This window comes from Rutilus rutilus (assembly GCF_951802725.1).
Source record: "Rutilus rutilus genome assembly, chromosome: 2".
Classification (NCBI taxonomy): Eukaryota; Metazoa; Chordata; class Actinopteri; order Cypriniformes; family Leuciscidae; genus Rutilus; species Rutilus rutilus.
Genome location: NC_140210.1, coordinates 700,737 through 715,180, shown reverse-complemented (window position 1 = coordinate 715,180; position 14,444 = coordinate 700,737). Strand labels below are relative to the sequence as shown.

Genomic DNA, 14,444 nt, shown 5'->3' with positions numbered 1-14,444 from the left:
GTTAGCTGGGTTTAAGGCACGCACGTTCACACCCAGAACGATAACTATGGGTACGTACGTTTAAACAACAACGATATGCTTAAAACGGAGAAGATTTTCCTTTGAGTTTTTCGCGTACAGACGAAACCATTATCAAAACGATCCCCAAAACAGATCTGTGAAAACGATTAAAAACGCAGTATTCTGCTGCCAGGCCAGTAGATAGTGATGAAACACTATAGACTGAACACGTAATACGCAGTTTTCAAAAACGTGCACTTTTTTAACTCGTTTTCAAAAGTTCGCGTTTTCAGGCACCCAAAACGCTGTTGTCGTGTAAACGAACGACCAAAACGCATAAAAAGTTTTACGTTTTTAGTTGAAAACAGTGTCGTGTAAACAGCCCCTATATTAGAGTCTACACTAACGCACAATATCGCTCTGTGTATTTATCGTCTGTCGCTTTAAAAGCTTGAGCTCTTTAGAGCAGGATGGATTCTGATTGGCTGTCAATGTTTTTATCGTTCATCAGCGGAAAAACAAAATCGTTCTGAAATTTTTTCCAAAAATCTCGTTCCTCTGTGCCGTTATCTTTATTGTCATTGGTGTGAACGCGCTTTTAGAGCTGGACGATTAATCGTTTAAAAGATCGTGACCTCGATTCAAACACCCACACAATCTCATTCCTAAATGACAACGATTCGACAAGTACGATCACATCGAACGTTCAGATCTGCATTTGACCCAGAGAAAGCACTTATCATGTATCACTATTTCTGTTTCAAATACTCTTATTATCACGGAAGTACTGGGATAAAAGATAATAGTTCGGATATAAACACTGATGTCTACGGTAGTGATCAAAATAGAGTAAATCACCTTTTGAAAGTAACATGACGCTTCAACTGTTATATCGATTACATTGTTACACCAGTAGGTGGCGACAAGTGGCTACAAAAACACTGATTCATCCAGTAATGAAGCAAGTATTTATGAGTGAGTCATTGAATCATTCATTCAACCTTTTGTTAAATAATTCATTCAGATCAAATAAACATTCCGAAGAGACTGTTAATAAAATGTATTTGTCATTGAATCATTCAAGAGATTTGTTCAAAAACGCTGATTCATCCAGTAATGAAACAAGTGATTTATATGTGAGTCATTGAATCATTCATGATTTTTTTACTTTTTGTTTAAGTAATTTAGATGAATTAAACATTTTAAAAAGACTTCAGCAATTAACATTTTGTCAGAACCTCTAGTAAATTAGGTTATTTTGTTTAGTTGTTCGTTCAGAAGAATCGTGGGAGTATCATGATCTCATTTTAGAAACTAGCAGCTCTAGTTTATGTCTACACATCAAACAATATATTTAATACACTAAACAGCGTCTGTGGGGCTCATGCAAATCCACTTGTGTTTATTTTAAACAATGCAAAACCCTGACGCCACAGAAACACACTGTGCGAGTTCTGGGTTTTTTCAGTTCACGTTAGAGATCTTCTGTTCCTCAGATTCCTCCTGTTCACTGATGCGGTTTCTGAGTCGCGCAATTCAAACAAGGAGGAAAACTAAATAAAAACTAAATAGGAGTTTGGATTAGTAAATAGTAAAGTGAACTAACAGGCCCCAAATCTATATCAAGAACACATTCAGTCATGATCATCTGCTTCTTATATGAGCGTTTCATGCGTGTGAAACGGGTTAAACTCTATAAACACAGACACACCCTGATCACAATAAAGGTGCGTCAGACCACAGAGAGTCACGTGACCCACACTGCTTTATATCCGCTGTTCATCTCATCTGTCAGATCACAGCATGTGTTCCAGTTAATCTGATCAGGATTAGTTCGCCACTAGTTTAAGATGCTGCATATGCTGAATGTACAACTCGTTTCAGCCGGTTAACACTGACCAGAATAGACAGGCACTTTAATAACAGCAGATTTACATCCCAAAACACAGTAAATCATCCGTCAGTTCAAAGAAAACAAGCCTTCGGAAACAGGGCGTCTGTGTTCCTGGAATAATCAAATGTCTGTGGTTAATCCACTCAGTTCACCGGCCACAACTGGACCCGGATCAGCGGGATTTACCAGGACAGAAACAGCACAGACACAATCAACCTGATCAAACCAGCAGGAAAATACAGTCTCTTAACCTTTATAATGACCAGCAGACTCACTTTAACTGTAGTGGCCATGATACAGACTGTAATACCGTGGTACTGTAATATAGACAGGGGCCACAAGTCTGAGGCCAAGAATCAAGACACTTGTCTTTACCTTTTTTTGTCATTTAATACATGATATTTTTCAAAAACCTTGTTTATTTCAATGTCAGTGTGATTAAAGTGTGTCCAAAACCTGTAAAAATGTAAAAAATAAAATAAAATAATAAGATCAAACTAAATAGGTACATAAATTACATTAAAATAAATAAAATGTATAAAAATGATTAGTTATTAATATATTAGATTAAATTAATGTATAAATAATGTATAATTATATAAATAATTTTGAATAATATAAATAAATAATACATGTAACTGTATATTACTATAGTGAATAGAACAAATATAAGAATATAGCCTAATATAAATTAATTTTAGATTTATAATATTCATTTTTCAGTGTTTATAAAGGATCGCTGGCGATGATGGTCATATTTTGGGGTCTAAAAGATTAGAAACTGATTGAAGTAATACATCCAAGGTCTTTTTTTTGTCAGTAAACTTGCAGTCACCTGTTTTCTCACGCGGGAGCTGCTGCTTACAGACAAACTCACACAAGAGTCTTTGTTTTAGTCGCTCCTCTAAATGTTCCTAAAAAAAAACATTTCGTGACGAAGAGGCGTGACCGTTGCGCACAAAGCCCCGCCCCCTCTGCACTGGGGCGAGAGACTGCGTGGCGAGAGGCGTGGTCTTTGAGCGCATAGTCCCGCCCCTCGGTTTGATTGACGTGCGCACTTGAGCTCCCTGGAGAAATTAATCGTGTTGCTTGGCAAAGTGTTCGGCGTGGATGATGCGCGCGCCCGGCGACCAAACGCGCGTTTAAAACACCAACTACAAGAGTGCTTTGATAAAGTTGGAGTGTTGTTGCTCAGTGCGGCTGTTATTACCGGCGCGCGCGACAGGTTGATCTGATCCGCGGCTCTCTGTCCCGCGGGAGAAGACAGGGGCCATTACTGTGGCGTGGGGAAAGTTTGGCTTGCGTGACGCGCGGGAGAGAGTCATTCGCGTCGCGTCTGGAGCGAAGGGGATCAGCCGTGTCCATGAGCGCCGCGGATCTGCTGTGAATGGAGTCCCGGAGCTCTGAGGATCACTGATCACTGATCATGGAGACGCGCAACGGGACGCGGAGCTCCAATCAGCCGCAGCTGCGCATTAATGTGCCGAGCAGCGCCAGAGAGAGAGCGGCCAGGTACTGCACACTACACTATACTATACTATACTATACTACACACTATACTACACTACACTACTGTACTACAGTACACACTACACTACACTACACAATCAGCCGCAGCTGCGCATTAACGTGCCGAGCAGCGCCAGAGAGAGAGCGGCCAGGTACTGCACACTACACTACACTATACTATACTATACTATACTACACTACACTACTGTACTGTACTACACACTACACTACACTACACAATCAGCCGCAGCTGCGCATTAATGTGCCGAGCAGCGCCAGAGAGAGAGTGGCCAGGTACTGCACACTAAACTATACTATACTATACTATACTACACTACACTACACTACTGTACTACAGTACACACTACACTACACTACACAATCAGCCGCAGCTGCGCATTAATGTGCCGAGCAGCGCCAGAGAGAGAGCGGCCAGGTACTGCACACTACACTACATACTACACTATACTGCACACTACACTACTACACTATACTGCACACTATACTATACTACACACTGCATACTGCACACTACACTACTACACTATACTGCACACTATACTATACTACACACTGCATACTGCACACTACACTACTACACTACACTGCTTACTATACTAAACACTACACTGCACACTACACAACACTGCATATTGCACGCTACACTACACAACACTACACTAATACTATACTGTACTACACACTACACTACACTCCTTACTATACCGCACACTACACTATATACTATTACGGGTGTAAATATTAATCGATTCGTATCGATTATACAGCCGACGATTCGATGCATCGATGCGTCCGCAAGAGTATCGATTAATGTGTTTATTTTGCTTTTTCTGCTGTGCTGCAAACGCTGAATTAAAGTGACAGCGCATGTTTCGTGGTCAAAATGAACACAGATTGACCTGAAAATGTAGTAATTTCACCATAAATGCGTTTAATTAAATAAAATGTAGTAATCTCACCATACATTTTTTTTTATTTAATTCTACTATTTTTCACAGTCATCTTTTTTACTTTAAAGGGTTAGTTCACCCAAAAATGAAAATTCTGTCAGTAATTACTCGCCCTCATGTTGTTCCAACCCCGTCAGACCTTCGTTCATCATCGGAACACAAATTAAGATATTTTTGATTAAATCTGGGAGCTGGATCACTCCTCCATAGGCTTCTAAGGGACTGAAACTTGCCGGCCCAGAAAAGTTATTAAAGAGATCGTTAATATAGTCCAAGTGACTACAGTGGCTCAATCTTAAGCAGCACCAGGTAACTTTTCAACCTTCATAATATATTTCCAAGACTCTTGTGATGGTACATCGACTTACAATAGGTTGAATGACACGTCTGCCATAGCCTGACGGGGTCTGTATCGTTTTTAATCGTACTTTTAAACTTCGGGGTTCGGGTAGCAACCCGAGCACAAAAAGAACTACAAAATTCGACTGCTTTACGGCATAGGCTACCTCACTTCCCCCAACACGTCCTCACATGCTGTTGGACTTGTAATATTGCTTATATTGTATATCACTCGGACAAGCTTTCACTCGTTGGCGTGAGCTAAAAAGCACCTGGCGTTCTTGTTGATGGATTAGTAACTTAGACATCTTCGGAGGCTAGCTGTGCTTGTTCGATGTCCGACGATTTGTTGTGTTTATTCCCCAATCGAACTCGTGTAACTGTCTGTCACACGTTCTACCGTCCACAGCATTACTTGATAGACAAAAATAGGACAAGAATGAGCATCAAACAGAAACAACCCGCTTACGCGCAGCTCTTAAAGGGGACACACCTTATTTCCACTCGTTACAGCTTCCATCCGACTGAACAGGGACCGGTATACGGGGAGGAGGGGATCAGGCCGTGAGTGAAGAGACTGCTCTGCGTGAGTGGTATTGACGACAGTAACGTTAAATACAAGTAGTACACAGCGACTCTAGGGGTCGTTGTTTGACCAAAACGGAATTCCTACCGAGTGGGGCTTTAAGTTTATCAAGCGACGAGAATACTTTTTGTGAAAAAAAAAATAAAAAAAATAAAATAAATAAAAATTTATAAAAAAATAAAAAAAATAAACGACTTTATTCCACTATTCATTTCCTTCTCTCTGGGCCTCGAGTGAGTTCACGTAGTGTTTTAGCGCAGCGCGTCTGTGTTGCACGTCACCACGTAGGCTCACTATTGGCCGACGCTGGTCATGTGTGTGATGCGTGTGATGAACAACACAGACCCACTGAGAGCCACTGGAGTCACTTGGACTATATTAACGATCTCTTTAATAACTTTTTTGCGCCAGCAAGTTTCATTCCCGTAGAAGCCTATGGAGGAGTGATCCAGCTCTCAGATTTAATAAAAAATATCTTAATTTGTGTTCCGAAGATGAACGAAGGTCTGACGGGGTTGGAACAACATGAGGGTGAGTAATTACTGACAGAATTTTCATTTTTGGGTGAACTAACCCTTTAAGACCGGAGTAAAGCAAGGAAAACTACAATTTACCTCAACAAGGCGACATTATGAACAACACTCGTCTCATTGGTGGAGGTGAAAAAACAAGTTCTTTGTGACATGCAAGATTTATTGTATTAAAATTTAAATGCAAAAGAAAAGGCATGAGAGTCGGCTGTTTTTGTCAATTTTAAGTTTTAATTTAAAACGTTTGCGATTTTAATATAAGTAGGCTACATGGTTAAATATTTGACCACTTGCTTGAGCAACTTAATATAAGTAGAAGTAATACATGGAATAATAGGCCTACGTTCTTTAAATTGAGTATAAACGTGCATACGTCCATTAAAGAGTATGTGTACAAAGAGAATCGCAATGCTGACAAAACTTTTTTATAATAAAAGTTGCTACATAACTTCTGGATTTGAAATAAAAATAGTAAGTATGTGTTTGTGGTACAGCCGTGGATCAGTTATGCAATCTCAATGTATTATGTATTCTCAATAAAAGGCAAATTATTTATTATTTTTGTTGATTTATTCGAAACTTAATAGATATCATGTAAAAATATCTAGTATTGAATCGTATCGAATCGCAGGGAATTCTGAAGTATCGAAAATAATCGAATCGTTGGCTTAAGAAATCGGTATCGTATCGAATCGTCATGAAGGCTCCGATTTACACCCCTATATACTATACTATACTACATAATGCACACTGCACACTACACTGCATACTGCACACTATACTACACTGCATACTGCACACTATACTACACTGCATACTGCACACTATACTACACTGCATACTGCACACTATACTACACTGCATACTGCACACTATACTACACTGCATACTCTGCACACTATACTACACTGCATACTGCATTGAGAAAATAAAATAAAATAGCAAACTATTTTCTATGAAAGCCCATTTCTGTCCCAGTAAGAACAAAATCATGCTTTTGGTAATTTGGCTTTATATGCCATTATTAAGATTTACCAAAGCATGATTTTTGACTTTCCGTAATTTTCACATTGCTAATAAATTTTACAAACAATTACAAAGAAACAGCAAGAAACAGATTGAATTAAACGTGAAATTCTCTCTCTCTCACACACACACACACACACACACACACACACACACACACACACACACACACACACACACACACACACACACACACACACACACACACACACAGGTGTCAGTTTTCCCAGGAGTATCCTAATGTCACGCAGATCTTTGTTAGATATGTTTGTCTGAGATTGTGAAGCTTGTTTGTGTTTCAGTTTCCACCCTTGACTCGGTTTACCCAGTTAACCCTTGGTAGTGCTTCATGTGTCACGTAATCTCCTCACCTGCACACACACCTGAGTCATGACGTGTCGGCCTGTGTTGCAGTGTGGATCCGTACGGCTTCGAGCGCTCCGATGACTTTGACTACGAGTCGTACGAGGAGCTGATGTCCGAGTATCTGGCCGTTCTCACCAGAAGATCCATCAAGTGGTCCAAACTCCTGCAGGGGAAGCGGCGCGTGGACCGGAACCTGAAGGGTGTGTGTGTGACATCATCCCTGTATACGCATCATCACCATCAACACTATAGTTCACTACAACTGTGTGTGTGTGTGAGAGAGAGAGAGTGTGAGTGTGAGTGTGCGTGCGTGTGTGTGTGTGTTTGAGTGAGTGTGCGTGCGTGTGTGTGTGTGTTTGAGTGAGTGTGCGTGTGAGTGTATATTCAATTATTAAAACTATAACATGAAAACAAAACATTCTAAATAATTAAACAAAAATTATAATAATATCTCATGATACTAAAGTAACACTGTACGATCTGAATGAGATCATGTGCTTTTCTCCATTTAAAGGGACAGTTCACCCAACAAAGACCATGAATGTATGACTTTATTTCTCCTGTTGAACACAAAAGCTGACATTCTGAACACTGACTTTCACGAAAAACAGACGTTTCTCAAAATATCCTCTTTCATGAGAAGAAATAAAGTCACAGATTTGAAATGTCGCAGAATGAACGATCCCTTTATCCTCTTCTGAGAAGGGAAGTGTGTGTTCTGACGGTAGAGAAGCACATGGGAAGTGTGTGTTCTGACGGTCGTTCTGGAAGTGTCTGAAAAGCGGCAATTCCTTATGTGTATTTCAATATATTATTCAGTATATTTTCAAATATACTGTTAAACCATTTAATATATTAATAATTCATATAAATATATATTTTCATTCCGTAAGTGTGTGTTCTGACGGTGGTTCTGTGTGTGTGTTCTGACGGTGGTTCTGTGTTCTGATGGTGGTTCTGTGGGTGTGTGTTCTGACGGTGGTTCTGTGGGGGTGTGTGTGTGTTCTGACAGTGGTTCTGTGTGTGTGTGTGTGTGTGTGTGTGTGTGTGTGTGTTCTGACGGTGGTTCTGTGTGTGTGTGTTCTGACGGTGGTTCTGTGTGTGTGTGTGTGTGTTCTGACAGTGGTTCTGTGTGTGTGTGTGTGTGTGTTCTGACGGTGGTTCTGTGGGGTTGTGTGTGTGTTCTGACAGTGGTTCTGTGTGTGTGTGTGTGTGTGTGTGTGTGTGTGTTCTGACGGTGGTTCTGTGTGTGTGTGTTCTGACGGTGGTTCTGTGTGTGTGTGTGTGTGTGTTCTGACGGTGATTCTGTGTGTGTGTGTTTTGACGGTGGTTCTCTGTGTGTGTGTGTGTGTGTGTGTTCTGACGGTGGTTCTGTGTGTGTGTGTGTGTGTGTGCGTGCGTGTGTGTTCTGACGGTGGTTCTGTGTGTGTGTGTTCTGACGGTGGTTCTCTGTGTGTGTGTGTGTTCTGATGGTGGTTCTGTGTGTGTGTGTGTGTGTGTGTGTGTTCTGATGGTGGTTCTGTGTGTATGTGTGTGTGTGTGTGTGTTCTGATGGTGGTTCTGTGTGTGTGTGTGTGTGTGTGTGTGTGTGTGTGTTCTGACGGTGGTTCTGTGTGTGTGTGTTCTGATGGTGGTTCTGTGTGTGTGTTTTGATGGTGGTTCTGTGTGTGTGTGTGTGTGTGTGTGTGTGTTCTGATGGTGGTTCTGTGTGTGTGTGTGTGTGTGTTCTGATGGTGGTTCTGTGTGTGTGTGTGTGTGTGTGTGTGTGTGTGTGTGTGTTCTGACGGTGGTTCTGTGTGTGTGTGTTCTGATGGTGGTTCTGTGTGTGTGTGTGTGTGTGTGTGTGTGTTCTGATGGTGGTTCTGTGTGTATGTGTGTGTGTGTGTGTGTGTTCTGATGGTGGTTCTGTGTGTGTGTGTGTGTGTGTGTGTGTGTGTGTGTGTTCTGACGGTGGTTCTGTGTGTGTGTGTTCTGATGGTGGTTCTGTGTGTGTGTGTGTGTGTTCTGATGGTGGTTCTGTGTGTGTGTGTGTGTGTGTGTGTGTGTGTTCTGATGGTGGTTCTGTGTGTATGTGTGTGTGTGTGTGTGTGTGTGTGTGTGTGTGTTCTGATGGTGGTTCTGTGTGTGTGTGTGTTCTGATGGTGGTTCTGTGTGTGTGTGTGTGTGTGTGTGTGTGTGTGTGTGTGTGTTCTGATGGTGGTTCTGTGTGTATGTGTGTGTGTGTGTGTGTGTGTGTGTGTGTGTGTGTGTGTTCTGACGGTGGTTCTGTGTGTGTGTGTGTGTTCTGATGGTGGTTCTGTGTGTGTGTGTGTGTTCTGATGGTGGTTCTGTGTGTGTGTGTGTGTGTGTGTGTGTGTGTGTGTGTGTGTGTGTGTGTGTGTTCTGTTTCTATTTCTGCTTTTAATTCCAAACATCTCCACTTTGCTGACGTACAATCGTCTAAATATTCAGCTTATCTTCAGAGAGCCGTCTAGTCCCGACTGGAACAACTCTCGCCTGTATCCCCTCCCGTGTTGTCGTCTGTTCCGGCTTCTCTACTTCACCAGCCCAGTGCTGTGCATCGAGGAAAACACCGCAGAAGACGAGGAAAGCGCAGGGGTATTTTAGTTGCTCTAAAGTCCCGCCGGGCTGATTGGTCTGCGACCCAGGTTCGGCTGGGAAACTCACCATGGAGATGACGAAGGATGGCTCTGATCGATGCGAGTAAACAATACATTTATTCTAAATGACTTTATCACCTCGCACAGCTTGGGTTTTCTTTTCATTACAGAGACATGGTCAAATCCTGGGTATCAAAGTCCCTTTTCTGAACTTGTACCTCCTGACTATATGTTTTTTAACACCCCTCGGTCTACGGGACAGGGTGGAGGTCTAGCGTCAATTTTAAAGGAAAAATGCTGTGTTCAAACAAGGTATACCTATCTCAGTTTCTCAAGTTCTAATAATGGACTTGCCTCAGCCCGTGGCGATAGCGGTGGTGTACCGACCTCCTAATCCAAACAGAGACTGCATTGATGATTTTGCCGCCTTTCTGGGAGATATTATCCAGAACGACGATAGACTTTTAATCCTAGGAGGATTAAATATACACGTATGTTGTTCCTCGAACTCTTTGGCAAAAGACTTTTTGATTCTTCTGGGTTTGAACAGCTAGTGAAAGGCCCCACACACACCCTTGGTCATACATTGGATCTTGTGTTGTCTTATGGCTTATCCATCTATGATATTGATACTTGTAATGCCAGTTTTACAGACCACAAACCTGTAATATTTACAACCTCTCTCTGTTGTCCATCTGTAAACCCTCAGACCTTTACAAAATGGTGTCTTATATATAGAGAATTGTAATTATTTTTACTATTGCCAAAATTGTATGTAGTTCCATATTATTATTTTTATATTTTTTTATATTTTTGTGTGAAGCGCATTGCATTGCTGCTGTGTATGAAATGCGCTATACAAATAAAATTTGCCTTGCCTTTACAAAATGGTCTCGGAAAATTAGTGCTGACACTGGCAGCCTTTAAAGAGTCATCTAAGTCTTGCAATTTAGAAGGTCCGTTAGAGGCAGTAAGAGCTGAAGAACATCTTACTCTATTCAATTCTATTGCTCCCTTAAAACAGAAAACTGTTAAACCAAAATCAGAGCCTTGGTTAAATGATAGTATACGTTCCCTAAGACAGACCTGTAGAAGTGCGGAACGGAGGTGGAGAAAAGACAAGCTCCAGGTGTCTTGAAATGTTAAGAGATTCACTGTCAACCTTTCAAAAAGCAGTAAAAGACTAAATGTTTTTCAGAGGTCATTACAAAAAATTGCCATAGGCCAAAAATTCTATTTTCTACAATTAACTCTGTTATAAATCCCTCTTCGGTTGTTCTCCCAAATTCGTCACAAACACTTTGTGATCATTTTGTAACATTTCTTTATAGACAAGATTGCAAATATTAGATCACACATTCAACCACCATTGTTTGATCCATCCGACTCAGTTATTGTTCCAGTGTTTTAGCCCAGTTTGATCCCATTTCCTTTGTGTGGTCAATCAGTTAAAGCCTACCACAAGACAAGATTCCTACATACCTTTTTAAACAAGTCTTAGATACTGTCAGACCTAGGTTATGGTCCATAATTAATAAGTGCCTTATCGTAGGGACTATGCCAGAGGGTTTGAAACATGCTTATTAAGAAACCAAATCTAGATTCTTCTGACTTGTCAAATTTTAGACCAATTTCCAAAATACCTTTTATTTTGAAAATCATAGAGAAAATAGAAAATGGAGTTATTTGAACACGAATCACATTTTTGAAATATTTCAGGCAGGTTTTAGGAAATATCACAGCACTGAGTCTGCTCTGCTGAAAGTTTTAAATGACATTCTTTTAACTGTGGACTCAGGTGATCATGCTATTCTTGTGTTATTAGATTTGAGCGCAGCATTGGATACTATAGACCATAATATCCTCATCTCCCGCCTTCCTCTGATCCCTCCACAGTGCTCAATTCGTTTCTGTCGAACACAAGCTTTTCTGTTTGTCTTGGAGAGTTTTCATCTGCTGCAGCTCCTCTTATGTTTGGTGTTCCTCAGGGCTCTATTCTAGGTCCCATTCTTTTCCTCTGTATATGCTTCCGTTAGGCACCATCTTTAGGAAACATGGTGTTTCTTTCCACTGTTTTGCAGATGATACTCAAATATATCTGCCAATGAAACTGAATGATTCAAATGCACTACAACCGTGATTGGATTGCCTAACTGACCTAAAACGTTGGATGTCACTAAACTTTTTAAATTTAAATGAATCCTAAACAGAGATTGTCGTGTTTAGTCCCTCTGATGGGTGTGATGCTCAAAATCTTAATGTGTATCTTGCTTTTATAAACTGTGTGTAAAAAACTTTGGTGTTCTTCTATTTGATGGCTCCCTTAAATTTGACAAGCAGATAAACTCAGTTAATCTCCGCTTCTACCATCTAAGAGTTTGGGCAAAAGTTAAGCCTTGGCTCTCCTGAGGTAATTCATGCATTTGTCTCTACCCGACTTGATTATTGCAATTCTCTCTTTGTAGGAATAAACCAATGATCTATTTCTCGACTTCAAATGGTGCAAAACTCTGCAGCTAGACTTTTGTTGGGTGTACGTAAGCGTGAACATATTACCCTAACTTTAATGTCTCTTCATTGGCTTCCTGTTCATTATAGAATTGATTTTAAAATCCTTTTATTGGTTTTTAAATCCTTAAACGGACTGGCACCTTCTTATTTGTCAAGCCTTTTGTCCATACACAAGCCATGGAGATCCCTGAGATCTTCAGATCGTAGGCCTCTGACGGTCCCTAGGGCAAGGCTGAACACGAGAGGGGATCGGGCTCTCTCTGTTATTGCCCCCAGACTGTGGAATAGCCACTGTGTATTAGAACTGCTCAAACACTCTCTGATTTTAAATCTAAGCTAAAAACTCATCCGTTTTCTTTTGCTTTTAATATATTATAGAGATTAATAGAATCTCTTTTATTGTTTTTGTTTGTTCTTTGTGTGAATGGTGTTATAATTTGTAGTTGTGTAAAGCACTTTGGTCAACTCTAAGTTGTTTTAAACTGCTATAGAAATAAACTTGACATTGGTTCTGTAGGTGTGTGTTCTGACGGTGGTTCTGTGTGTGTGTGTGTGTGTGTGTGTGTGTTCTGACGGTGGTTCTGTGTGTGTGTGTGTGTTCTGACGGTGGTTCTGTAGGTGTGTGTGTGTTCTGACGGTGGTTCTGTAGGTGTGTGTTCTGACGGTGGTTCTGTGTGTGTGTGTGTGTGTGTGTTCTGACGGTGGTTCTGTGTGTGTGTGTGTGTGTGTTCTGACGGTGGTTCTGTGTGTGTGTGTGTGTTCTGACGGTGGTTCTGTAGGTGTGTGTTCTGACGGTGGTTCTGTGTGTGTGTGTGTGTGTGTGTGTGTGTTCTGATGGTGGTTCTGTGTGTGTGTTCTGACGGTGGTTCTGTGTGTGTGTGTGTGTGTTCTGACGGTGGTTCTGTAGGTGTGTGTTCTGACGGTGGTTCTGTGTGTGTGTGTGTTCTGACGGTGGTTCTGTAGGTGTGTGTTCTGACGGTGGTTCTGTGTGTGTGTGTGTTCTGACGGTGGTTCTGTGTGTGTGTTCTGACGGTGGTTCTGTGTGTGTGTGTGTGTGTGTGTGTGTGTTCTGACGGTGGTTCTGTGTGTGTGTTCTGACGGTGGTTCTGTGTGTGTGTTCTGACGGTGGCTCTGTAGGTGTGTGTTCTGACGGTGGTTCTGTGTGTGTGTGTGTGTTCTGACGGTGGTTCTGTAGGTGTGTGTTCTGACGGTGGTTCTGTGTGTGTGTGTGTTCTGACGGTGGTTCTGTAGGTGTGTGTTCTGACGGTGGTTCTGTGTGTGTGTGTGTGTGTGTGTGTGTGTGTTCTGACGGTGGTTCTGTGTGTGTGTTCTGACGGTGGTTCTGTGTGTGTGTGTGTGTGTGTGTGTGTGTGTTCTGACGGTGGTTCTGTGTGTGTGTTCTGACGGTGGTTCTGTGTGTGTGTGTGTGTTCTGACGGTGGTTCTGTAGGTGTGTGTTCTGACGGTGGTTCTGTGTGTGTGTGTATTCTGATGGTGGTTCTGTGTGTGTGTGTGTATGTGTGTGTTCTGACGGTGGTTCTGTAGGTGTGTGTTCTGACGGTGGTTCTGTGTGTGTGTGTATTCTGATGGTGGTTCTGTGTGTGTGTGTGTATGTGTGTGTTCTGACGGTGGTTCTGTGTGTGTGTGTTCTGACGGTGGTTCTGTGTGTGTGTGTGTTCTGACGGTGGTTCTGTGTGTGTGTTCTGACGGTGGTTCTGTGTGTGTTGTGTGTGTGTGTGTGTGTGTTCTGACGGTGGTTCTGTGTGTGTTGGTGTGTGTTCTGACGGTGGTTCTGTGTGTGTGTGTGTGTGTGTGTGTGTTCTGACGGTGGTTCTGTGTGTGTTGTGTGTGTGTGTGTGTGTGTGTTCTGACGGTGGTTCTGTGTGTGTTGTGTGTGTGTGTGTGTTCTGACGGTGGTTCTGTGTGTGTTGTGTGTGTGTGTGGGTGGTTCTGTGTGTGTTGTGTGTGTGTGTGTGTGTTCTGACGGTGGTTCTGTGTGTGTTGTGTGTGTGTGTGTGTGTGTGTGTGTTCTGACGGTGGTTCTGTGTGTGTTGTGTGTGTGTGTGTGTGTGTGTGTGTTCTGACGGTGGTTCTGTGTGTGTGTGTGTGTGTG

The 14,444-nt window shown here is 41.8% G+C and overlaps 1 protein-coding gene across 1 annotated transcript in view; it reads left to right on the top strand.

The window, feature by feature from the left end:
• Window positions 1-2,933: 2,933 nt before the first annotated feature.
• The window catches only part of grtp1a (growth hormone regulated TBC protein 1a), an 18,641-nt gene continuing 7,130 nt past the window's right edge, over window positions 2,934-14,444 (top strand). Inside the window, exons 1-2 of the mRNA XM_084399320.1 lie at window positions 2,934-3,406; window positions 7,270-7,421. Of these exons, the coding sequence (XP_084255446.1) occupies window positions 3,321-3,406; window positions 7,270-7,421 (238 nt within the window). The 5' untranslated portion in view covers window positions 2,934-3,320. The remainder of the gene's footprint in view (window positions 3,407-7,269; window positions 7,422-14,444) is intronic.